At 45.6% G+C, this 26,148-nt stretch overlaps 1 protein-coding gene across 7 annotated transcripts in view; it reads right to left on the bottom strand.

The window, feature by feature from the left end:
- RIPOR1 (RHO family interacting cell polarization regulator 1) overlaps positions 1–26,148 on the bottom strand; it is a 158,371-nt gene that overhangs the window by 7,877 nt on the left and 124,346 nt on the right. For all 7 annotated transcript variants that reach the window (XR_009151890.1, XM_058154757.1, XM_058154756.1 and 4 more), the window contains 15 exons: positions 23,474–23,527; positions 22,845–22,997; positions 22,670–22,733; positions 22,077–22,120; positions 21,604–21,729; positions 21,352–21,500; positions 19,408–19,537; positions 14,026–14,724; positions 10,990–11,111; positions 7,969–8,149; positions 6,972–7,107; positions 5,904–6,065; positions 3,176–3,334; positions 2,071–2,267; positions 709–792 (listed from right to left, as the gene is read on the bottom strand). Coding sequence is in view for 6 of the 7 variants with exons in the window: in XM_058154757.1 (XP_058010740.1) it covers positions 709–792; positions 2,071–2,267; positions 3,176–3,334; positions 5,904–6,065; positions 6,972–7,107; positions 7,969–8,149; positions 10,990–11,111; positions 14,026–14,724; positions 19,408–19,537; positions 21,352–21,500; positions 21,604–21,729; positions 22,077–22,120; positions 22,670–22,733; positions 22,845–22,997; positions 23,474–23,527 (2,460 nt within the window). In the remaining variant the exon portion in view is untranslated. The remainder of the gene's footprint in view (positions 1–708; positions 793–2,070; positions 2,268–3,175; positions 3,335–5,903; positions 6,066–6,971; positions 7,108–7,968; positions 8,150–10,989; positions 11,112–14,025; positions 14,725–19,407; positions 19,538–21,351; positions 21,501–21,603; positions 21,730–22,076; positions 22,121–22,669; positions 22,734–22,844; positions 22,998–23,473; positions 23,528–26,148) is intronic.

The following is a 26,148-nucleotide window of genomic DNA, read 5'->3' as shown; positions in this document are numbered from 1 at the left end:
GACTGTATGACTGTAACTAATAGATACAGTATAGATAGATAGATAGATAGATAGATAGATAGATAGATAGATAGATAGATAGATAAGATAGATAGACAGACAGACGGACAGACAGACAGATACTTGCCATATTTTTTGGACTCCCAAAGCCTCGGCGTGCCCCATTTTTGGAAAAATCGAGCCCGTTTCTCTCCTCCCAAACCTCTCACGCATTGCGTTTTTGCCCTCCTCAGACCCCAGGAGCACTCTGCAGGCCTCCCAAACCCTCTGCGTCCCCCATTTTTGTGAAAACTGGCCTGTTTTTGGTGAAAATGGGATGTGCGGGGTAGGGTTTCCGGAGGCCAAAAATGGCTGTATTCGGTGTATAAGACACACCAACATTTCCACCCTCTTTTTTTGGGGTTATACTCCAACGCCTTATACTCCAAAAAGTACAATAGATAGGTAGATAGACAGACAGAGAGACAGACAGACAGACAGACAGATAGATGGATGGATGGAGGGACAGACGGACAGACAGACAAAACAATATTCTCTAACATCCACCTTCTTCCCAAGTGCTGTCTCCAAAATGTATTGCTGAATCTTTTGAATATTAAATTTTGAATATTGCAGAATAAACAAATTTATTCTGAGAAGCACCAGCCAGTAAATACCAGGAAAGGCGCGGAGCTACAGGTGATTATGCTCAGAAGACTCAGCCCTCACCTTAAGGCAGCCTAGAGCTGCACAGGCAGCTACCCGCGTCTGTGTCTCTTCATCCTCCAACTGCTCCAGGAAGCAGATCAGGGCCTGAGAAAAACATCAAAAAAATAAAAAATAAATAAATCACTCTGCTTGGCCTCAAAGGAAAGCAACCTCTTCTTTCAGAGTGACGTGTCTGTTTTGGAACCCTTAGCTTTGAAAACTTATGCAAATAAAAGAATAGGGAGGAACGGGTTTTATAATTGCCTTCCTTTCTCCATCATACCTACAGCATGAGATCCATCAACACACAATATTGTTCCCTACGGTTGACGAACTCATCTCCCCCAAATGGCAGCAATCCAATTTCATCGTAAAAGCCAGGGGTGAAATGTACAATTTGTTACTACCGGTTCCGTGGGCGTGGCGTGGTGGTGGTGGTGGTAATGTGACTGGGTGGGCGTGGCCAACTTTTTTTTTTTTTTACTTTTAAAAGCATTTTTTCTACAACCACTTTAGCTGAAGAGGTTGTAAAAAATGCTTTTAAAAGGCTCTGACGATCAGGCAACTCAGCTGGGATAGCCAGAGCTTTTTAAAAGAATTATAAATACAACCTTTTTGGCCAAAGAGATTGTAGAAAAAATGCTTTTAAAAGGCTCTGACTATCCCTGCTAGCTGCGCGATTATCAGAGGCTTTCTTTTTACTTTTAAAAACATTTTTTTCAGCCGAAGAAAAAATGCTTTCAAAAATTAAAAAAAACACCCTCTGATGATCACGCAGCTCAGCTGGGCATGGAGGGGGGAGGATAGGGATTTTTGCTACCGGTTCTCCGAACCACCTGCCGCCATCACTACCGGATCGGGTGATTCAGTCCGAACCAGGAGCATTTCATCCCTGGTAAAAGCCCAAGAAATGAAACATATTCCTTTAAGGACGTGTAATGTGGCTGCGTGTAAGAATGAGGTATATGTTCTGTCAGGGAAATGATGATTTAAAGCTGACCAGCCCTTTAAGACTGAGGATGAGGCAGCAGGGTTATTGCCACTTTAAGAAGCTGGGTTAAGAAGCTGTCTATATAAGGGAGGCCATGAGCGGGCGGCACTCTCTCTCCTTACGTATCACTCTCTCTTAATGTATCACTCTCCTCCTCGCGTATCTGCATTGTAGTTCTCCGTGTAGAGTTGAAGAAGACTGATTGCTTGCCTGGCTTTGCCTAGCACGTGTATGTATATATAGAAGTCTGTATATAAACCACTGTTTGTAATGACAAAACCTCTGTATAGTGTATTTTGCTCCTGGTTTATCTCAAAATAGTAGTTACACTTAAACACTCTGACATGTTCATCTATCCACTCCCACACTACAGGAAAAATTAAAATACTTGCCCGCTCCCGAAAACTGGGGTTCTCTGACAGGTTGCGCAATTGTGCCGTTACAGCCCCAATAACTTTGGTGTTCCCTTCCACAAGGAGCAAACTCAAAGCTTTCAGTCCGTCTTTGCGTAGCCGGCTTTCGGGGACTCGCTTCAGCGCCTTCAAGACTACATCTTGGTCATCAGAATTCAGGTTCTGTGCTAACAGGACTGTGGGCCAATGAAAGGACAAGCGTTGGCATTAACGACAGTATGATCCAAGTTGGATCTTGCCTGAAGCGGGTGATAATATTCCAACCGGGGAAATCTCAAACCCAACTGCATCACTTTCCTTCTGGGATGGTTCTTAAGACGGTCCACGCTTGAAAATTCTCATTTTTAAGATCACAACCGAGACCAATTTATGGCATTTAATTCATGGCAGCTATTCACACAAGCAAATCAGCTTGCCATCGTACCCTTAACTGGTGTCAAGCATACTTGGGAATTCTTGTATCATAAGAAAGCTATCTGTGGAGGCTCCACCACATTTTAGGGGTGTCCAACCTTAGGTAAAGGTTCCCCTCGCACATATGTGCTAGTCGTTCCCGACTCTAGGGGGCGGTGTTCATCTCCGTTTCAAAGCTGAAGAGCCAGCACTGTACAAAGACGTCTTCATGGTCAAGTGGCCGGCATGACTCAATGCCAAAGGCGCACGGACCGCTATTACCTTCCCACCTATTTTTCTACTTGCCTTTTTTACATGCTTTCGAACTGCTAGATTGGCAGAAGCTGGGACAAGGAACGGGAGCTCACCCCGTTACATGGCACTAGGGATTCAAACCGCTGAATGGCCGACCTTTCGATCGACAAGCTCGGTATCTTAGCCACTGAGCCACCGCGTCCCACCTTAAGACTTCTCAACTCCTAGAATTCCACACCAGCATGAAGTCCACAAGTCTTAAAAGTTGCCAAGGTTGGATATCTTTGCTTTAGGTAAAATCACTAAAACGCAGGACCAACACACCGATCTTCAGCAACACAGTATTTTCTTTTTTGGACTATTAGACCTTTTCCTGGTGTCCCCCAGTTACCAAACAGCTGCCCATCCCACTATAACGTTGCTAAAAACACGTTACCTTCTTCAGCCAGCTCCATGATGTAGGAGTCCAGTGTAACCACAGGCAGGACTTCAAAGTGGCTCCAATATTGAAAGAGGGTGACCTGCTCGACCTGACAACTCCCCTGACGCCTGGGCAGCCTGTGCCCCAAAAGTTCTTCCACCAACTTTACACACACTGCAACAGGAAGAAGGGCACACACAGAGATACTCCGTGCATTAGTGTCATTTCTAGGAACAGAACTTGAAAACTTCCTGGAGCCACACCCAAGTAGTATGTAAGTCACCATTTGCTCTTCGATAAACTAGTATAGGGGTCTGTAACCTTAAACACTCAAAGAGCCATTTGGACCCGTTTCCACAGAAAAGAAAACACCAGGAGCCACAAAACCCTTCCCCGTGCCTGACTATTTCTTGAGCGGCCACAAAACTAGCATAAGTAGTTGAATTAAATTTTATTTTATTTATTTTTATTTACATTTATATCCCGCCCTTCTCCGAAGACTCAGGGCGGCTTACAGTGTGTAAGGCAATAGTCTCATTCTATTTGTATATTTACAAAGTCAACTTATTGCCCCCCCAACAATCTGGGTCCTCATTTTACCTACCTTATAAAGGATGGAAGGCTGAGTCAACCTTGGGCCTGGTGGGACTAGAACCTGCAGTAATTGCAGGCAGCTGTGTTTTAATAACAGGCTATCTTACAGCCTGAGCCACCACGGCCCTAAAAATGTTCTGTTTTCTTCTGAAACTTTTCTTTCCTTGGCTTTATCTATGGTTAGCCTAACGGAGGTTGAAAAGCTCAATAAATCGCGTGCTGGTGGGTGTCACACATTGGCAGTTGTGATGCATATTTTGAGTGAGCAGCAGAGGGGTGAAAGAGCCACAAACGGCTCCAGAGCCGCAGGTTGCTGTCCTCTGAACTAGTACCACAGACACAAATCTTAGGAACAATGGAATAATTGCTTCTTGAGTAGGACTGAAAATATATAAATGATTGTGAATCCGTCTGCTTATGCCTCGAAACCAACAGTATCCAACAAGTATAGGTAGCCCTCCCTTAGCGACCAGTCATTGAGCAATGGTTGGAAATTACAACAGCAGTAAGATAAGAGATTTATGGCCAGGCCTCGAAGTGTTACAACTACCACAATTTAGATGCTTGGCAACTAGCTCGCAGTTATAGCCTTGCAGCATTCTGTAATTATGTGACTGCCGTTTATAATCTTTCCCCGAGTCAGTGGGGAAGCCAACAGGAAATCACAAGTCACAGTCCTCTGACACCACACTTGACGATCCACATTGATTCACTTAAGTGCAGCCGGAATCGACAAACTGACACCCTAAGTTGCACACGGTCGCGTGTCATTTCGTGTAATGAGCACATCAATTAGCCTGTCCCAATTGTGGTTGGTAAGTGAGGATCACTTCTATTGGCTTAGCTGTACACATAAGTCTCACAGGCTTCCTATAGTTAGAGGTTAGCAACTTGCGGCTCTGGAGCCCCATGTGGCTCTTTCATCCCTCTGCTGCGGCTCCCTGTTGCCAGTCAGCTCCACAATTGGTAGGGCTTTCGGTTAGGATAGGTAGAGGAAAAAGGACGCCGCGCTAGGAGGATACTCTATGGTGGGGGGAACCAGACTTCTGGTTGGCTCCAGAATTGAATGGGGGACTTCCGGTTAGGACCTTTGTGGCTCTTTGAGTGTTTATGGTTGCCGACCCCTGGTATAGGTAATGAAACATTATTTTTGGCAGCAATGCATTTTGGATGCGTTTGTTGAAATAACGCCGTGCCAGAGAGTGACTTAAAATGATCCTCAGGGTAAAAATTCCTTTATAAAAGCCGAGCTGGCTATTTACGTGCTCATAAAAGAAACAGAAATTCATTAGGAAAGTGTAAAATGTTGTCTTTGGCTCATAATTCAGCTGTTTGGGAATATCTGACTTAAAAGACATGCCAAATATTCACTCGCTTAGCCCACCCCCCCCAAAAATGCAACCACTCCAAAAGAAAAGGGGAAGAGAGGAAGGAAGGTGGGCATGGGGGTCTTTGTCGCTCTCTGTTTCATTATCCAGCAGCGATCAGTGATGTTACTTAGCTGGGTAATGCAATATCTGCAGGAAAACAACCGAGCTCAGAGAGCACCAAGGTCCCCACGGTTCAACTCTAAGCTATACAAATATTCTCTCCTATTGGTACTCAGAAAGCTGCCTAAGAGTTCGGAATTTTCCTCCCCATCTGTCAATCATATGTGATGTGCCTGTCCAGCCTCCCAAAGCAGATCTATGCTTCCATCGCAGACTAGATTCAGATCCCTGAGCACAACACGATTTGAAAATCTAGAATCTGGAGAGGGGGAAAGAGGAAGGAAGGTGGGCATGGGGGTCTTTGTCGCTCTCTGTTTCATTATCCAGCAGCGATCAGTGATGTTACTTAGCTGGGTAATGCAATATCTGCAGGAAAACAACCGAGCTCAGAGAGCACCAAGGTCCCCACGGTTCAACTCTAAGCTATACAAATATTCTCTCCTATTGGTACTCAGAAAGCTGCCTAAGAGTTCGGAATTTTCCTCCCCATCTGTCAATCATACGTGATGCGCCTGTCCAGCCTCCCAAAGCAGATCTATGCTTCCATCGCAGACTAGATTCAGATCCCTGAGCACAACACGATTTGAAAATCTAGAATCTGGAGAGGGGGAAAGAGAGGGAAATAAGCAGGAATTGCTTTGAATGTAAAACACGCTCACCTGAATCGGCCAAGCCTGGCTGACGGTCATTAATGCGTGCTGCATATTCGGCCTTAAAGTTCTGCATGAATTTTTCTACGGAGCAGGTGTACACGTTAGGGACAGCCGCACATCTGTCCCAGAAAGAGAAAACTCCTTCTTTCCACTTTGAGAACTGTACCACTGAGGACAGAAACAAAGGTCCAACCATTAAACTTTCTGGTTATCCCATCACCATCCAAAGGAAGGTCTTCGCCTCGGTTCTCAGCCTTGAGTTTATGATACTTTTTCCATTGTCTCATGGAAGTACCTACCTATAATTGTTAATCCCATCCTATTCGTATCAGAGGCATCGTTTAAGGGGCTTCAGGATTGAAAAGATTAGCCAGTGACATCGCCATTGCCCATGGGACACCTGTGGCAGCTCCTTTCATGTCCTCATCAATGAGCCGGAGTTAATGATGGGAGCTCACCTCCACCAAACATCAGCACTGGGGTCTCAAACGCAGGCTTCAGTGGCGGGTTGCTCCCGATTTGCCCCGGTTCGGGCGAACTGGTAGTGGCAACAGGAGACTCCGCTCACCCACCCAGACGTCATCAAAAACACTATGCGCATGCGCAGAAGTGCCGCACAAGCACACAAAGCGAGTGCATGCGTGCTACTGATAGCGAACTGGTAGCGCCGGGATTTGAATCCCACTACTAGTGGGCTTGCTAACCTCCAACCCAGCGTCCTAACCCAGTGAACTACTGCGCTTCACTGTAAATATCAGTTATTCATACCAATGGAAATACACTTACGTTTATCATCAAGGTGTACCTTATTCCTCTACAATAGGGGTCTCCAACCTTGGTCCCTTTAAGACTTGTGGACTTCAACTCCCAGAATTCCTCAGCCAGATTTGCTGCCTGAGGAACTCTGGGAGTTGAAGTCCACAAGCCTTAAAGTTGCTAAGGTTGGAGACCCATGGTTTATAGGATATATTCTGCAAACATGTCCTGATTGTTCAAGTGTTGATCCCCTCCTCCCGAAGAGGGAGGGTATGCCAGGGCCTGATGTTGCCATCTTGAGAGTGCCCGTTGTCCTACCTTCCTCAGCAGAGCCGGCCATCCCCGCTCGGTCCACGATCAGACGACTGGCCATCTCTAAAACCTGCACGTCTCTTCCCAGCCTGTCAAGAGCATACATTTCCTGGCAGCGGAGAGGCCCAAAGTTACCCAGCTTCTATGAATCAAGACAGACATCGCAAAAGATGGGTCAGAACAGAAGATGCAATGCCAATGTGTATGGGGCTCTGGGCTTTTAACGTGCACTGTTCTGCAAGACTGGCCCCATTCCTTCTTGTCTTCTGGAAAACCCTCAAAAGATCCTTTTTCCACCAATCTTGGTGGTCCCATGGGGAGCTGGCAGTGGTGCAATTCAAATTTTTTACTATGGGTTCTGTGGGCGTGACTTGGTGGACGTGGTATGGCTTGGTGGGCAAAATCTCCATTCCCACCTCACTCTGGGTCCAGCCAGAGGTGGTATTTGCCGGTTCTCCAAACTACTCAAAATTTCCGCTACCGGTTCTCCAGAACCTGTCAGAACCTGCTGAACAGCACCCCTGGGAGCTGGCCAACAGTTGTGTGATGTCAAGTGGCAGTTAACCTCTTGCTATCTTGGGGTTTTTATAGCAACAGCACTTAAGATTTATATACCGCTTTGTAGTGCTTTAACAGCCCTCTCGAGGCTGTTTACAGACTCAGCATATTGTCCCCAACAATCTGGGTCCTCATTTTACCAACCTCAGAAGGATGGAAGATGGAATCAACCTTGAGCCGGTCAGGATCGAACACCTGGCATTGGGCAGAGTTAGCCCGCCATACTGCAGTCAACCACGGCTCATCCTTGTACGTTTTCTGTTCTATTCGTCTGTTTTTTAAAGTTGTACCATTTTTTTTGTGAAATGGGTGGCTATATGGATTGGCCAAATAAATAAATAAACCACCAAATTATGTCGTTCCAGTCCATTGGGAAACTCAGCTTTTAAAAAGATCAGGGCAGACGCACGCCGGATGACAAAAAAACACACAACTTTACACTCACTAGCAGCAAGCGGTTGCAGTGGTTGAGATGCAAGACGAGGGCCCGGTCAAGGAATTCGTTGCCAGTGGTCATGGGCTCCAAGCTGCCTTCCGAGTTCAGGCACCCAGCCGAGTCTTCAGCCACCATGTCAGCAGTCCCTGGCATTTTGCCCACAGATGGAGCCTGGCTGTTGCTTGGCACCCTGTAAAGAGAGGCAGTGGTTAAAATATAAGCCACCTTCTTGTCTTCCATAAACCCTACCTGGGCAGGGGTGGGTTTTACTTACTTTTACTACCGGTTCACAACGGGGGCATGCACGCTTCTGCGCAGATCGTCATTTATGACGTCTGGGCAGGTGGGCGGAGCCTCCTGGCGATTTTACTACCGGTCCTATAGAACTGGACAGAACCGGAAGCAAACCTGTTGTGGCTCGTCCTCCCTCCTCTCCTCAGCCGGGCCCCTCCCATCTCCAGCCGGGTCTTTTATCAGACTCAGAGTCTGATAATGAAGATGAACGGCCTGTCATGACTCCAGCCCCTGGCCCTGGCCCAATGCCCGGAGAGGATTCAAGGAGTGAAAGGAGAAGCCCAATAAACCTCACTCATACAGCGTGTGTTCCTTTGGTTCAGCCTTCAGAGCAGGAAGCCAGCCAGGTGGTGGAATTACCTGGGCCTACTCCATCTGACCCCTCCCTTTCCCAGACGCTGACAGCAGATCCAGCTGAAGACAATTCAGAGTAGGTGGACCCTCGCTTCCGGAGATCTGAGAGGTGACGCCAGCAGAAGGAAGGGTGGGGCAGGCCTGGATAAATGCTGAGTCATGGAGCCACACCCCACAGCCTATATAAAGGACCTGTTTTTGGCATTCCAATCTTGAGTCAAGCAAAGTCTTATCTAGTTTGCTGATACCGGACCCCATCACTGAAGTCACAACTTGGACTCCTGCCCTGATAAACCTCGAAGGAACTTGGCAAGCTGCAGATGCTTCGTTGCCAAGTTTGTTATGGACTTCCTTGACTCGTTCGTCGGAGTGGGGGTGGGACACAACAAAACCACCGCTGCACCTGGGCCATGTGCTCGCTTTCCATACATGGTGGTCAGATCGCAGCTTAGAAGAAAAACGCAAAGGCTCAACCTGAATAAATTTGCCCGTGATTTCTGACCACCATCAGGGTGGATAAGGCAGGATCAAATCAATGTATATCAGAAAGTTGGTCAAAGGAGGTTTCGAAGTATTTCAAGCAGGACTACCAGATTCTGGAAGAACTTTGTTCCCTAAGCCATCCGTCTGGTGAACTCACAAGATTCGTTTTTCCTTGCCATAAACATGTACAACTAGATCGTGTTGTTTTTCTGTGTCGTATAATATATGTTGGTATATACATAAATTTTGTATTTAGTTATTTCTCTTGTCATGTTTATCTAATGTAAAATTGGAGGCGGTGACCCTTTAAGAGCTGCGTGCAATGAAATTTCATTTTTAAGGCATGCCAATTAGTGTACATTCAAAGTGACAATAAAGTTATTCTATTCTATTCTTTTAAAACCCCACCCCCAGTTTTTTTATTTTTTATTTATTTATTTTACAAACATCAATGCGTGAACAGTGTGGCACCTGAGTGTCTTAAATTTTAGTACAAATAAAGTTCAGTTCAGTTCAATTCAATTCTAAATCAAGAATAAACTAATAAACTAATCAAGGAGAGAAGGAACTTAGAACTAAGAAGAAATTTCCTGACAGTGAGAACAATTAATCAGTGGAACAACTTGCCCCCAGAACTTGTAAATGCTCCAACACTGGAAGTTTTTAAGAAGATGTTGGACAACCATTTGTCTGAAGCGGTATAGGGTTTCCTACCTAAGGAGGGGGTTGGACTAGAAGACCTCCAAGGTCCCTTCCAACTCTGTTATTCTATTCTATTCTATTCTATTCTATTCTATTCTATTCTATTCTATTCTATTCTATTCTATTCTCACTTGCAAATAGGAAAGTGTGTGTGTGTGAGAGAGGGGGGAGGGAGGGAGGGGAAGGGAGGGAGAGAGGGGGAGAGGGAGAGAGAGAAGAGAGAGAGAGGAGAGAGAGACAGAGGGAGGAAGAGAGGGGGAGCGAGAGAAGAGAGAGAAAAGAGAGAGGAGAGAAAGAGAGGGAAAGAGAGGGGGGAGGGGGAGGGAGGGAGAGAGGGGGAGAGGGAGAGAGAAAAGAGAGAGAGAGGAGAGAGAGACAGAGGGAGGAAGAGAGGGGGGTCGAGAGAAGAGAGAGAAAAGAGAGAGGAGAGGGGAGAGAGAGAAGAGAGAAAAGAGAGTGAGGAGAGAGAGAGGGAGGGAGGGAGGGAGGGAGAGAACGAGAGAACAGATCTTGGTGGCAGTGTCAGCCACTGGCCACCGAGTGGCGCTGCTGCTGCATTTTTTGCCGACTTCCACCTGTTAGACCAGATGGTTTTAGATCGATTCCCAACAGCTGCATCAGCACCGTGGGAAAAGTCACTGGTATCCTGTGGCAGAACCTTGCCAAGATATTCGCTTGGAGGGAGCAGGGTCCAGCCAGACACAGGAGATATACAGGGTAGTCCTCGACTTACGACCACAATGGACCCCCCCCCCAACATTTCGACTGCTAAGTGAGACAGCCGTAAAAGGTGAACCGTGCTCCATTTTACGACCTTTCTTGCCCAGGTTTGTCAAGTGAATCCCTGCAGTGAGTTAAAGCGATTGTGAAAGCGAATCCGGCTTTCCCCTTTTGCTAGCCAAAAGGTCGGGGAAAAAAGAGGATTGCGTGACCCCCCCCCCGGGATACTGCGACCGTCATAAATGTGAGTCAATTGCCAAGCGCCCGAATGTTGATCGCATGACCGGGGGGGGGGGGGGGAGTGCTGCAACGGTCGTAAGTGTGAAAAATGGTCCTAGGTCACCTTTTTTTCCGGTGCTTGTCTTGACTTTGAACTGTCACTAAATGAACCGTTATAAGTCGAGGGCTACCCGTATGCGGAGTTGGCTATGGGCTGTTGCGGGCAACTTTAAACCCGCCTTTCACCAGTTTACTCACTTGTCATCATCTCCTTCGGAGTCTTCCGATTCAGAAGCATTGAGGAAGCTGAAACTCTCGAGCGCGTGTTCCACCGTCAAGCTGGTACTCGAGGCTCGGCTCAGGCACAGCCCTTGTTTTTGCTTGCGGGGCGGAAATTAAGGACAAGTGTTAGACCGGTTCCCTTTTGGATCGATCAATTCTCTCTCTTTTTTTAAAATAATTTTATTTTATATTTTTTAGTGTTAATAATTTCATACGTATTTTGTGGACGGTGCATTGACTGGGGCAAGTCTTTTTTAAACAACGCTAACAACGCAAATAAGTACCATGTTTCCTTGAAAATAAGACCCTGTCTTATATTTTTTTGAACCCTGAAATAAGCGCTTGGCCTTATTTTCGGGGAGGTCTTATTATTTTGGGGCAAGACGGGGTTCCTCTTGCCGTCTTACCTGATTTCCAGCTCTATCTTCCTAACCCTAACCAGAGGAAATGGTGGGGTCCGGCTGCACATGCGGTTAAATATTTTCGGGGAGGGCTTATTTTCGGGGAAACACGTTATGTATAATCCTAATCTTCCAATTTCAACAATGCTATTCTTTCTTCATAATTCTTTATCATCTTTCCCCGTTAATTCATTTAAACAAAGATAACACTTCTTTACGCCATGTGTTTGTTATCCCCTACTAAATTACTATTATTTAATATTTTAAGAATTACTCATTATTCCACCATAACTTCAATATTCCAGATATGTAGGATTACTAATAATGCCAAATTTTAACAATATTTAATCAATCCCAGGAGTGTATCTCAAAATCCCCACAATTTCCAATCCTTAATATTTTAAATTCACAATATACTTTAACACACTATTAATATTAATAATACAATTAAATTACATAATCCTAAATTTCCATCTACTGATCTTAACTTATTTTTAGTTATAAAAGTTATATTATCTATTAATATATATATATATATATATATATATATATATATATATATATATATATATATATATATATATATATATATATATATATACACACACACACATACATATATATATATATGTATATATACACTACTATTTTCCCTATTTGTATTTTCCCATTTTATTAATATATTTTCTCATTATCCATCATCTCTTAACCTTTTTAAAATTCCATCATTTATTGACTTTTTAGTCAGCCTTTTATCTCTCTTGGAATCTTATTGTTCTTCTTTTTGCCCTGCTGGGCCTAAGCATCCAAGTGTAAAAGAGAAAACACACCCACAACACAAAAACGAAACACTCTGTGTCAGGGGTGAAATGCTACCGGTTCGCACTGGTTCGGGCAAACCGGTAGCGGGGCTGGGTGGCTCGGACAACTTGTAGCGGCGACAACGCGAGGTTCCGCCCACCCGGACATTGTTACTTCCTGGTTTTAACCCTTTGCACAGAAGGGTTTCTGCAGGCGCAGAGGGTCCAAGTACGCACATGACACGCGCACTTCTGAACCGGTTAGGGAAGGTAAATAGATTTCACCCCTCCTCCGTGTTTAATTTCCAAACCAATGTTCAAAGAGTGGGTGCCCAAAAGGTGTACACCTTTTCTGCTGAAAACCTTGGGCCTTAATTTTTGACGTAGAAGATCATCTGTCGGAAATTTGGGAGATGCCTCTATTGGAGCAGTTCAGCGTTTTCAGCAAACTGAATTTTCATTAAAATTCAAAGGCTGCTAGAAAATCGTATTTGTATTTTCCTTGGTTTATGTGAACACGGAAGCCTAAAATTGGAGTCTACCTACAGCCTATGAACCATGCAGAATTCTCTGCATTTCTCTGCAAGGTTTTTTTTGTGTGTGTATGTTATTTTCCTTCTCAAAACAACCAGTATGGGCCTCTAATGTGTAGGCAGGAAGTTTATCTTGTGGAAAAAAGACAGCGGAAATGTGTGAGTTGAAGATATACCCTACAGTTGCCCTCCAAAGTTCACAGGAGCAGATGTGGTGAGAAATTTAACTGAAAATAATTTACTACACACAGGAGGCGTATAGCTACACCGGTCCCTTCAACGTTTGCCTTCCTTCCTAGAACTGGTCAGAATTGTGCATAAACATAAAACAAAGATGCACTAAGTGAGATAGCTTGCATCATTTGGGAAAGTTCTCAAAACCAGGTTTTGGATAGAGGAATTCCAGAACTCCTAAAGAGGAGCAGTCATGCAGAATGGCAATTAGTAGATCGCAAAACATGAGCAGGGAGTTTCCAAAGTTAAATGCTGCCTTTGTTTTAAAGCAGGAAAAATCTCATGGAATCGCTAACTCTCTTGAGATTTTGACAGATCTCGAGGAGGTGACTCAGAATCTCATGATGTCTGGAATAACGCCAAAAAAATGTCCCTGAGATAGAAAAGAGATTGCTAAAATTTGCAATGTTCAGTTTTATTTCTTCCAAAATGGCAGCCAGACAATCCTTGTGATCTCCACTGATGAATTGTTCTCACTGTCAGGAAATTTCTCCTTAGTTCTAGGTTGCTTCTCTCCTTGATTAGTTTCCACCCATTGCTTCTTGTCCTGCCCTCAGATGCTTTAGAGAGTAGCTTAACTCCCTCTTCTTTGTCCCTGAGATATTGGAACACTGCTATCATGTCTCCCCTAGTCTTTCTTTTCATTAAACTAGACATACCGAGTTCCTGCAACCGTTCTTTATATGTTTTAGCCTCCGGTCCCCTAATCGTCTTTGTTGCTCTTCTCTGCACTCTTTCTAGAATCTCCACATCTTTTTTACATCGTGGCGACCAAAACTGAATGCAGGATTCCAAGTGTGACCTTACCAAGGCATTATAAAGTGGTATTAACACTTCACGTGATCTTGATTCTATCCCTCTGTTAATGCGGCTTAGACTTGTGTTGGCTTTTTTGGCAGCTGCAGCTCACTCTCCTGGCTTAAAACACATCAGTATGAGAAGACCTCAGGAAAGCAGTGTTCAGTTTCTTTGTTTAAGTGCTATGAGAACCCGCCCCCCCTCCAGTTCCTGATGTGATCCTAAGCTTTCTACCCACTCACTTACCAAGAGAATCTCCTCAAGATGCTTGAGTTCCTGCTCCAGAACCTGCAACTCAGGGAATTGGCCCCGATAGTCATCTAGAGCAGAAGCCAGTGTGTTGATGGCCTCTTCCAGGCCAGAGTCCACAGGTTTGGGCCTTGGAGCTTCTGAGATCCCTGGCGGCTGAAGCTGTCCCAAGGTTGGTGGGGCCAAGGAGGACTTGAGCTGTTGAACCTCTGGGGCTGGACCAGGCGTGTCCTCACTCTCCTCTCCAACAGGGGTGGCCCCATCGGGCTCATCTTCTTGCTCTTCATCCTCACAGATCTTAGTGTCTAGTGGTGAGCCCACAGTTGGGGGTGAGGAGTTCGTTTCCAAGGGCGGGACCTCCCAAGGGCTAGACTCCTTAGGGACAAGACATTCCCTCTCTTCTGCGATGGGCAAGTCTACACTTGCTTCACTGATCTGGCTAAGAGTCCGGGCATAGGACACGTGTCCATTGGCCATGGCGGCCTCCTCTCGGGTTGCCGGTTCCTTGTCCTCGGGGTGGGTGAAAGCAATTTCAATGGCTGGTGCAGTGGCCTGCACTGCAGGTTGCACAATAGGCCTGGGCAATGAATGCCGGGCACTTCCGGACAGCTGGGGGCTGGAAGAGTCATCAGACGATTCTGAAGAGATGGACCAGGCTGCCCCATTCTCCAGTTCCTCCTGCTGCCGCAACATGTTCTGAAGAAAACAACAACACGGATGAGATACAACCGCACCGAGCACTGCAGGTCAGAATGAGCACACAAGCAGAACCTCTTCCACCTACAAACACACTCATTCACACTCCATTCTTTCCACAACCCCAACTTTGCCTTCTTCTGGAACATCGACAGTTCTTCTTCCTTGACCTGATGTACCAACTCCAGGTAAACACAAGGCTTTAGCTGAACTAACCAAAATCTGTGCCAGCTGCTGGGTTCCTTCAGGTCATCTTGCAAATGACCCAGGGGCAAATATACATACTTGCATTTTTATAAGATTGAAACCTTACGCTTAGTGGTGGGATTCAGGTAATTTAACAACCGGTTCTCTGCCCTAATAATTTCTCCCAACAACCAGTTTGCCAAACTGCTCAGAAAGTTAACAACCGGTTCTCCCGAAGTGGTGCGAATTGGCTGAATCCCATCACTGTTTACGCTGGCTATTCTTAATAACATACTTTGAAAATTTCTTGATGCCGAGATAGGACAGATGCCATGGAGGATGGGATGATACTTTACACCTCCCAATCCCATAATAGTAATCTCAGCCCTACTCCTTCTTATCCTCCAGCCAGTTACCTACACACAGGAGGCTGTTTGGCTGGAGAGAGAGAGAGAGAGAGAGAGACAACGGTCAGTGGTTTGATCTACATCTGGGAGAAGAACTGGCGTCTAATAGAATTCATTTTCTTCCATTGTTCCTCAACCTTTGCATCAGCTCGCCATCTGGAGAAAACCATCTGCCCAGATGTTGATGCTGGCATGTCTCTGACAATTTAAGTAATTTGCTCTGCCTTCCATATACATTGGCAAATCCCCCAGGGAAGAGTGACCAGCTATTTCTCAGCAATTGAGGTGGCCTCCTGAATGATATGGGAGATTCTAGAGTTGGCTTTTGGGGTAACCTCCTGAGTGGGGACTTGCTGTCTCATGCTTATATCGCCTCCAAAAGCCTTTCGTAAGAAAGAGGTTAGGATAAATGAGGGCCTTATTGAATTAAAATGATGTGCGAAATGCAGCCCTTTGGATGAATCCCTGCTCAAAATGCCTATTCACACAACTTAAAATTCCCCTTAGCAATGATCCCTGGTTACATCCTAATGACTCGTTTTAATTATAATTCATTGAATAGGCCCGATTCATCAGCCTCATTAAGCTATGCAACATGATTGATAAATTACAACAGCTGAATTTATACCTGTTGTGGTCCGCCAGCAGCCTGCGGAGCTGGCAACAGAGTCGGACAGCGATGAGGCTGAGGAAGAACATGGGCCAGTCCTGGAGGCTGGGGAAGGCCCGGATGAGGGCTCTGTGTCGAGGGCAGAGGTGGCGCCAGGGCCATCTGGGAGTGATGTGCAGACTCCAGAGCCTCCAGAGACTGACAGTAGTGAGGCAGAGGAACAGGAGGAGCCTGTTCCTAATGCACTCATGAGAAGAGCTGCCAGAAGGCAAGAGCAGCTCAAGCAAAAAGGACGACTCGGGAGTAGGGCCAAGAGATGATTGGCCCCTCCCATAAGGCTTAAAAGACCAGCAACGGTGTTTGGGCTCTTTGCTAGAAAACAACGTTGATAGAATTGCTCCTTGTCTTCCTGCATTTATTTCTTGTCGGCATTTTCTGCTTTTGAACTTTTGCCAAGAAAAGCCTTTGGCAGTTTGCCTAATTAGACCAAGGTTGGTGATAATACTGAAGAATTGTGTTATGAAGAATTTGCTTTGATTTAGTTTGGACGAGGCTGAGAATGAATTAATTCTCAGCTGTTCTAATAAAGTCTGTTTTTGAACTGATTGCGTCTACTACTACCTACTTGGGCCTGGGTCACAACAATACCCTGGGTTAAGCCAAACCAAACGAGCCAGATTATGATAATATGTGTGAAGCAGCTACCACTTCTCTTTATCTCATCTCTTAAGCAGACCTAACCGTACGAGAATCAAGTATAACTTTTGGGGAAGCACCATATTGTCTCAAATATCAGCCTGTAGAGGTGGGTTAAGGTCAAAAATGGGTGAAGAGACCCATCCTTTCTCAGACATCTTCTCGTCATTTTCCTTCTCCTTCTCGCAGACAGGACGCCATCAAGAAGATGCAGATAATCCTCAACTTACGACAGTTCATTTAGTGACCAAAACTTACAATGGCCCTGAAGAAAATGACTTGCGGCCGTTTTTCACACTTACGACCATTGTAGCAACCCCACGGTCACCCAGCCACTTGGCAACTGACTCATATTACGACAGTTGCAGTGCCCTGGGGTCACGTGATCCCGCTTTTGTGAAGTTCTGACAAGCAAAGCCAACGGGGACGCCGGATTCACTACTGACTTAAGAACCGCAGCGGTTCACTTAACAGCTGCACCAAGAAAGGTCGTAACGTTGAGCAAAACAGCTGTCTCACTTAACAACAGAAATCCGGGGCTCAATTGCAGTTGTAAGTTGAGGACTACCTGTCGTTCTAACACAACATCTTGATTCATCAACTTCAGAGGACTCCTGAAAGTACATCCGGGGCTACTTCTAAGTAAATCAAGGATACACACAGCCCACAAACCCCAGATTGCAACTTCTAATTTAAAGGAAGACCTTTCACGCTAAAGCGTTCGACCCTGGTCCCTCCCGACTTCCCGGAATGGAGGGGTAGCAGACAGTAAAGACACAATCAGGAATGACCGCTACAAGCAAACAAGACAAAGGAAGCCCATACAGTTTAGTACTGTCAAGTACCACTTATCTACCTGAGCTCTGCTAGACGCTACGGACTAAAGGAGAGGCTAAAGCAGAGGAAGCTCCATTGTAGGGACACACCAAGCGATTCAACAGTGCGAGCACTTACGCAACCTTGAGACGCCTTTGTGCTGAGCTGCACCGAGGAGACGTCGCTGCACGAACAGCTCCACGGCAGCCTTTCCAAGACGGTCTCTTGGAAGACGTCCATCAAAGCCCGCCTCTGCTTGGGGACCGCCTCCCAAGGCAGGCTCTTGAGTGGAGAAAGAGGCAACCATCAACAACCCAGGACTTCCAACTTCCGGTGGGCTCTCTAGGTTACCGCTTAGGGCAGGGGTGTCAAACTCGATTTCATTGAGGGCCGCATCAGGGTTGTGTTTGACCTTGGAGAGCCCAGGGGGGGGGCTGGCCTAGCCTGGGTGGGCGTGGCCAGCTTGATGACACTCATATTGGGGGCGCCTGTGGTGACCCGAGCGCTCTGCCAGCGAAAACAGGCTCCCGTGCTCCGTTTTCGGCTGAGACAGCCTCCTGTTGCCCTCTGTCAGTGAAAACGGAACTCAGGGAGGCCACCCCCCAGCTCCATTTTTGCCGTTAGAGGGCTGCAGGAGGCCGTTGTGGCTAAAAATGGAGATTGGGAAGATTATGAGCAGCCTGCCCGAGTTCTGGTTTTGCTGGCAGAGGCACCGCGGGCTGCTCCTTTGCTGTTTCCTGGGAGGCCCCATGGGCCAGATCTAAGCACCTTTTGGGATCAGGGTGAAGAACACCGTACTATTCTGCAATAAATCTAGCTGTCTATTTTCTCCAGTTAGAAAGGTCAGATAAGTTGTTCTCCTTCCTCTTTGGAACGTTTCACGTACAAACAGGAGCAACTTTCACAGGTAGATAAAACACAGTTTGTTTCGGATTGCAAAAGAAAACGTTTCGTTTTTCATACTTTTTTATTTCCTTTTCTTTGACGTGAATCAAAGAATTCACATTGTTTTTTTCTGAGGGCCATATATGGACTTCAAATGAAGTGCTGGAGATACACACACACACACACACACACACACACACACACACACACACCCCGGAAGTAGACAAGGCCAAGATTAAATGAGCCAGGGCAGATCAAAATAAAATCGGATTAAACAAAAGTAACTAACCCAAATTAGCACCATTTATTCCACCCGTTTCATTATACACTAGAATTCAATTTTTGGGAACAACTTTTTGAGACCTCTGTGGTCTCCAGCCAAAGCATCAAGGGCTACATTCATTGAATAATCTCAGATTGCACAATCCCTGTCATAATCTATCATTCCTAGAAGTGGTTAAACCGTAGATTTCTGAGTTAACTGAACCAAGAAGCTGTGTTTCAAGCTCTGATTACAGATCGAGACTGCAGAAATCAGTTCAAGATTACATCATGATTGTTCGTTTTGAATGCAGGGCCTCTGGTGGCTCAACGGACTAAGTCTGTCTGTTATTAACACAGCTGCTTGCAATTACTGCAGGTTCAAGCCCCACCAGGCCCAAGGTTGACTCAGTCTTCCATCCTTTATAAGGTAGGTAAAATGAGGACCCAGATTGTTGGGGGCAATTAAGTTGACTTTGTATATAATATACAAATGGATGAAGACTATTGCTTAACACATTGTAAGCCGCCCTGAGTCTTCGGAGAAGGGCGGGATATAAATTCAAATACATAAAAAAAAAGAGCTGTGATTTGACAAATTCTACGCCAAGTCTAATGTCTAGAGATATAAAAACACTTAAGTAGACAAACAAGTACAAGAATGTTCTGTGTTGCAGTATCCAGTCTGAGTCAGTCGCCAGGATGAAAGGTGTCTTCCAGCTCCAGATCCTTGGTGAAGCTAGTGGTGAAGCCGTAAAGACAAAGACCTTTCCATTCTCCCCACATCTTAATAAACATAACACCCACTGAAGGAGTACTCACGTAAAAGGCTTGTTCTCTCATGGAAGGGGTATCAGGAGGGCTCTGGTTGTATGTGGAGAACCGCTTGTTGACCGTCGATGTCTTGTTCACAGTACTGGCAGAAGACGGTTGGTCCTCTTTATCAAACGGACTGATGGGAAGGAAAGCATAGTAGTTAGTTATAATAGTAGTTAGAATGCAGGGCCTCTGGTGGCTCAGCAGACTAAGTCTGTCTGTTATTAACACAGCTGCTTGCAATTACTGCAGGTTCTAGTCCCACCAGGCCCAAGGTTGACTCAGCCTTCCATCCTTTATAAGGTAGGTAAAATGAGGACCCAGATTGTTGGGGGCAATAAAAGCTGACTTTGTATATAATATACAAATGGATGAAGACTATTGCTTAACACAATGTAAGCCGCCCTGAGTCTTCGGAGAAGGGCGGGATATAAATTCAAAAAAAAAAAAAAAAGTTACTGGAGAAGAAGGAAGAGCTGAAGGGAGAGATGGCCCCACATGTTCTTTACATCACTTGGAAGTTCTTCAAGGAGACAACTATGGACCAGGGGTGAAATGTAAAATTTGTTACTACCAGTTCTGTGGGCGTGGCTTGGTGGTGGTGGGTAATGTGACTGGGTGGGCTTGGCCAACTTTTTTTTTTACTTTTAAAAGCATTTTTTCTACAACCTCTTCAGCTGAAGAGGTTGTAAAAAATGCTTTTAAAAGCCTCTGATGATCAGGCAACCCAGCTTGGGATCACCAGAGGAGCCTTTTAAAAGCATTTTTTCTGCAACCTCTTCGGCCGAAGAGGTTGTAAAAAAATGCTTTTAAAAGCCTCTGATGATCAGGCAACCCAGCTTGGGATCACCAGAGGAGCCTTTTAAAAGCATTTTTTTCTACAACCTCTTCGGCCGAAGAGGTTGTAAAAAAATGCTTTTAAAAGCCTCTGATGATCAGGCAACCCAGCTTGGGATCACCAGAGGAGCCTTTTAAAAGCATTTTTTTCTACAACCTCTTCGGCCGAAGAGGTTGTAAAAAAATGCTTTTAAAAGCCTCTGATGATCAGGCAACCCAGCTTGGGATCACCAGAGGAGCCTTTTAAAAGCATTTTTTTCTACAACCTCTTCGGCCGAAGAGGCTGTAGAAAAAATGCTTCTAAAGGGTTCTGGCCACCCCAGCTGAGTTGCCTGATCGCCAGAACCCTTTAAAAGCATTTTTTTTTCAACCTCTTCGACCGAAGAGATTGTAATAATAATAATAATAATAATAATATTTTAATTTGTATACCGCCCTTCTCCCGAAGGACTCAGGGCGGTGAACAGGCAGATAAAATATAAATACACACAATAATTTAAAAACAACCCTTAAAAAACTAATTTAAATGCCCAAAACGTTAAAAAACATACTCCCCTATAAAATAACACAATTTTAAAAACCCATCCAATAAAAATAAAAATCAGGCTAGTCCAGCCATATGAAATAAATAAGTTTTAAGTTCGCGGCGAAAGGTCCTAAGGTCAGGTAATTGTCGAAGTCCGAGGGGAAGTTCGTTTCACAGGGTCGGAGCTCCCGTAGAAAAAATGTAGAAAAAATGCTTTTAAAAGATTCTGATGATTCCAGCTGAGCCACGCAATCATCAGAGGCTTTTTTTTTTACTTTTAAAAGCATTTTTTTGGCCGAAGAAAAAATGCTTTTAAAAGTAAAAAAAACAAACCCTTGACGAGCACGCGTCTCAGCTGGGCATGGGGGGGGGCAGGGATTTTTGCTACCGGTTCTCCAAACGACCCGCCACCATTGCTACCGGATCGGGCGAACCGGGAGCATTTCACCCCTGCTATAGATAGACTCTCTCACCGGGAATCCTTCTTTCATGGTGGCCCACTTATGACACCCGTCGTGTTGGTGACACCCACCAACGTCCTAACGTTAGAGAAGAACAGAACAAGCCCGAAGGCCAAGGGCACTCACTTCCAATTGACCTCCAGGCTTAGCTTGATTGTGCCAAGGTCATTGATGTCAACTGCCACCACTTGGGGCAGGGCGGCAAAGAGATCCTTGGTCTCGCAGGAGACATTGCCCACCACGACATGGCTAGCCAAGCTCTTAAGTTCCGTCACCTGAAAGGAGAACGAAAAAAATAAAAAAGCAGAATTATGGCGAATAAGGAAAAGACATCTTCTTCTAGGTAGGAAAACATCTGACGAGGGAGACATCAATCACCTTGATAGACAGAAATTCTGTAATAAGGGGCAGGAAGATCATCTCCTCACTATCCCAGACTTGCTTGCTGTTGGCTTCAATGCGACCCCGTAGTTTCCATCGCTGGCGCCCATACCTCATGAAGATCTACCGCGAAGGAGGAGGGATTTGGGTATCGGTTAGATGACTAGCAGTAAGATTCAGTCTCACAGTTTTCAGCCAGCTTGACTACAGGCCTTCCTTGGATAGCAAAGGGACAGATTCACCCTATCCCTTAAGTAAACAGTCGGGCAACTTTCCAACCGCTGGGATGACTTTGATATCAACATCTGGAACGTACCAGGCAGTGTCCGCACCCCCAAGGCTGTCAGTGAGCAGAAAACAACCCCCTAACTTGCTCCCATTTGCAAATTCAATGTTTTCCACAACCCTACCCAGCTCTAAAACCTGTACATTCTATCCCCTCCACCATCACCCATCTTGCTTTCACAAACCTCGTATTGGTCGCCTGCACAAAGCCTAGCAAAGCCAGCCAATCCTGCAGGAGAATGAGAAGAAAAGACGTAAGACATAACAAGACAAGACATGATAACATTAGGTGGGCCACCTAGGTAGTCCTTATGTTCCTTCATAAAGAATTAGAAGGCAATACATTATAAGGTCACCCCCATCCCATCGCTTTTCTCCAGATGCACATTTATGAGAAAACTTTGCGATCTGGAGGAGACATCAAAAGGCAAAGTTTCAACAGCCTTCTCCTTCTACTGCTGCTGCGCCAAACCATCTCGTATACTCCTCAAGGGTGGTGTGTGAAATATGATCCTGAGTTGGGGGGGGACAGGATGAAATGGCCGAGTAGCCTTGAGTCCCTTGTGGGGAGGAAGAGACTGAAGGGAGATCCTCCCTAAAACTTTGCAGTATTTATCTAATAGTTATGCAGTCTGTGCTTTACTCTGGCAAGATTCCTGTCTATAGGCGAGCAGACCACTCTATATTAGCTCATTGTGTCATTTCTGATTCCTGACAAGGTGCTTTTAAAAATGGCCAACCAAGCTTCCTCAGGCAGATGTGGTTTGCCCCATCCTACCTTTCATCTTGATATGGAACTCTCCCAATTGGCTTTCCAATTCACTCTCCAACAGACACATATTCTGCATGGGGAGAACATCGACAACCAATTGTTAATGCCGTCAACCCAGGAACTCTCCTCTTGTTCCCCCAACCGATTTCTTCCTCCCTGAGTGCCAGCCATCTTGACTCACTTCCGTGTACTCCTTGTAGCCCTTGCCAGCTTCGGCCAAGCTCTCCCGGGCCTCCTTGCTGCCAGGGGAACCGGCTGTGTAGGCCTTGACCATGTTGTGAGCTCCATCTCGGAGCCGTCGCTGGATGCAATACGCCTCGTAGAGCTCATCAATCTATTGAAAAGAAACACGGAGAACGAGCATGAGAAGCTGCGAGGTGGATGAGCAGAAAGCCGAGCCAGCTGTGAGGACCCCTGATGAAGTATCCAGAACATGGACTCATAGACCACAGGTGTCAAACTTCGTTTCAGAGGCTTTTTTCCCCCTGAAGCTCTGTTTGGAGGCTTTTTTTCTGAAGCTCTGTTTGGGGGCTTTTTTTCTGAAGCTTCATTTCTGATGCTTTTTTCAGCCTCTGAAACCTCCATTTGAGAAGCTGGGTGGAACTACATTCGGAGTATAAGACACACCCAGATTTTCACCCTCTTTTTAGGGGGGAAAAGGCGCGTCTTATACTCCGAAAAATACAGTATGAAAAATAGACTACGATTTTACACAAAGGCATAATTTAGAAAGGCAGTTTTTTTAAAAAAAAATAGCTTTTCTCGGCACAGCAATCCTACAGGCACGGTGAATTCAGAAACGGCAGGTACCTTGCTAGCGTGAAACTCCAAACGGCGCAAGAAACGCTCGATGGACTTGACTTGCTGTGGAAATAAGAAAGAAACACCATTTTGGAAGGTTCTGGAAACTCCACTGGTAAAAGAATGTAGAAAGATAAAGAGTTCTCTGACCAGTCGTGTCTGACTGTAGAGCACTACAATAACACCATCCTGCAGCATCCTGCAGTCAGATGACTGAGTTTTATGAAGTTGCAAAAAATACCCAACAAACCCCATAGCACTTCCAGTTTTGGGTGAACGCGGTGGCTCAGGGGCTAGGACGTTGAGCTTGTCAATCGAAAGGTCGGCAGCTCAGCGGTTCAAATCCCTAGTGCTGCCGTGTAACGGGGTGAGCTCCCATTACTTGTCCCAGCTTCTGCCAACCTAGCAGTTTCGAAAGCACATAAAAATGCAAGTAGAAAAAATAGGGACCACCTTTGGTGGGAAGGTAACAACGTTCCATGCGCCTTTGGCGTTGAGTCATGCCGGCCACATGACCACGGAGACGTCTTTGGACAGCGCTGGCTCTCCGGCTTTGAAACGGAGATGAGCACCGCCCCCTAGAGTCGGCAATGACTAGCACATATGTGCCAGGGGAACCTTTACCTTTTATCCCTGTAGCAAATCACTGGTTCACTAATGACCATTGCAAAAAAGAAAAAGTTCTAATAAAGGAGAAGATTTGTGGCTCAGGGTTGAAACGAGGGGTCTAGGATGCTCTCTGCAAAAAAAACAATGACAGACAGAATCACAAAAATCACATGACAGACCTGCTTCATGACTGTCACTACATTCAACCATAATGGGCAAACTGCATTGCAGTCTACCTGCTGGTAATCACCTTTCTTCTTTTATGATGGCTGTAAACCGCCCTGAGTCCTTCGGGAGCAGGGCGGTATAGAAATTCAACTAAACTAAACTAAACTAAACTAAACTAACTAAACTAAACCAGGGGTCCCCAGCCTTTCAGACCTCAGGGACCACCAAATTCATAATTTTAAATCCCGGGGACCACTAATATGATCTGCCTAATGACCGGCTAGGTGGGTATGGCTAGGTGGTCATGTGACTAGGTGGGTGTGGCCAACTCAATGTCACTCACCTCGCCAGCCTCTACTTGCACCCTCCCCTCTCAGCCCCTCCTCGCCTCTCCGCTCCTTACGGCCCCGATAGGAAGCAGTTGTTGGAGCTAAGCAGCCACCATGAGAAAGAGTTGGCAAAACAGCTCAGTTCAAATTGGATCTGACAGAGGAGGCTCAACAGAAGCACCTCACTGAGGACTAGGAGCATAGGCTTTCCAAGCAGAGGGAAGGCCTGTGGGAGTGCGGGAGGGCCAGGTACCAGCGCCTGGAGGCTCAGTGGGCTGAGATGGTCAGCCAGTTCCAGGCCATGATATAGTCCCACTGGAACAAGGCCCTCCGGCTCTTCACCACCACCAGCATTTCCCTCCAGACTTTGCCCAAAGCCCCACACCAGGAGGCTGAAGCAGACCCCAAGTTGGAATTTCTGGCCCCCCCCACACACACAAAAAGACCCCAAAGGGGGACACTCTCTGCAGCAACACACACGTTCATTGCATGTATCTATCCCAGGGGCCGTAGTTTGAGGACCCCTAATTTAGTGCAATATAAAAAATGCAAATAATTTTTCTGGGGACCACCAAAATTTCCTCGCGGACCACCAGTGGTCCACGGACCACCAGTTGGTGACTGCTGTTCTAAACAGTGGTGTGTTTTTTTAATTCAGTGGCAGCAGCCATATACAAAACGAGGACTCAATTAGGGAGAACCAGTTTCATCTTTTCCTCTCCATCCATTTGAAAATGGATTTCCAGAGGAAAAATTGCAGACTACACAGGAACCAGGAGCAACCACTCAGGTGACCCTGAGGACACAGATAAACCTCCAAGTGCTTCAACGACCCTCCAAAGGATGCGGAAGTCCAGCTTTCTGCAAGCAATATAAATCCTTCCCATTCCCCACTATCTTATCAGAGCTGAAGAAGCTTCTGGGATGAGAACTGAACCATCTTCAAAAGCAAGAAAGTCCCAAAAGCACCTTTGGGACAGCCATGACCTGGATGGCTGAGAATCTCTACAGACATCCATTTAAAACCTTCAGCCTTGGGGATAGTATTTGCGCAAAGGTGGAAAGCAGAGACAATCCCTATGTAAGGAGAAATAATTAAGAAAATATTGGATTGTGCAGAAATGAATAGATTGACCTTGAAAAGAGAGGAATCGGAATACTTTTAAAACATGGGGGCAATTCTATGATTGGTTGGAGAAGCGATACAGATAGGGTAATGTTATAATGAAGAAAGAGGAGAAAGAAGATAAGATAAATGTATTAATAGAACAGCAAGTAGAAAAATGTATAAATGTATTAATAGAAAATCAAGACATGTGGGAGAAATATTGCAATAAAAGAAATGATGATATTAAGAAATGATAAATATCGGAAGAGTAAGAAGAAGACACAAAAGTTGTACTCAGATGATACACTGAATGTTGGATTATGTATCGTATGTTTGTTTGTCTATAAAATAAAATAAAAAACCTTTGGGGGGAAAAAAAACCTTTCAGCCTTCACACCAATTTCTTCCAACAAGGTTGTGGTGGGTGGGTGGGAATCCAGGGGTCCTCCTTATTTGCTGCCCAAACACAA

The sequence above is a fragment of the Ahaetulla prasina genome, chromosome 12 (assembly GCF_028640845.1).
Source record: "Ahaetulla prasina isolate Xishuangbanna chromosome 12, ASM2864084v1, whole genome shotgun sequence".
In the NCBI taxonomy this organism is placed as follows: domain Eukaryota; kingdom Metazoa; phylum Chordata; class Lepidosauria; order Squamata; family Colubridae; genus Ahaetulla; species Ahaetulla prasina.
Note: the sequence above shows the minus strand (reverse complement) of the source record. Positions and strands in the feature narration are given on the sequence as shown.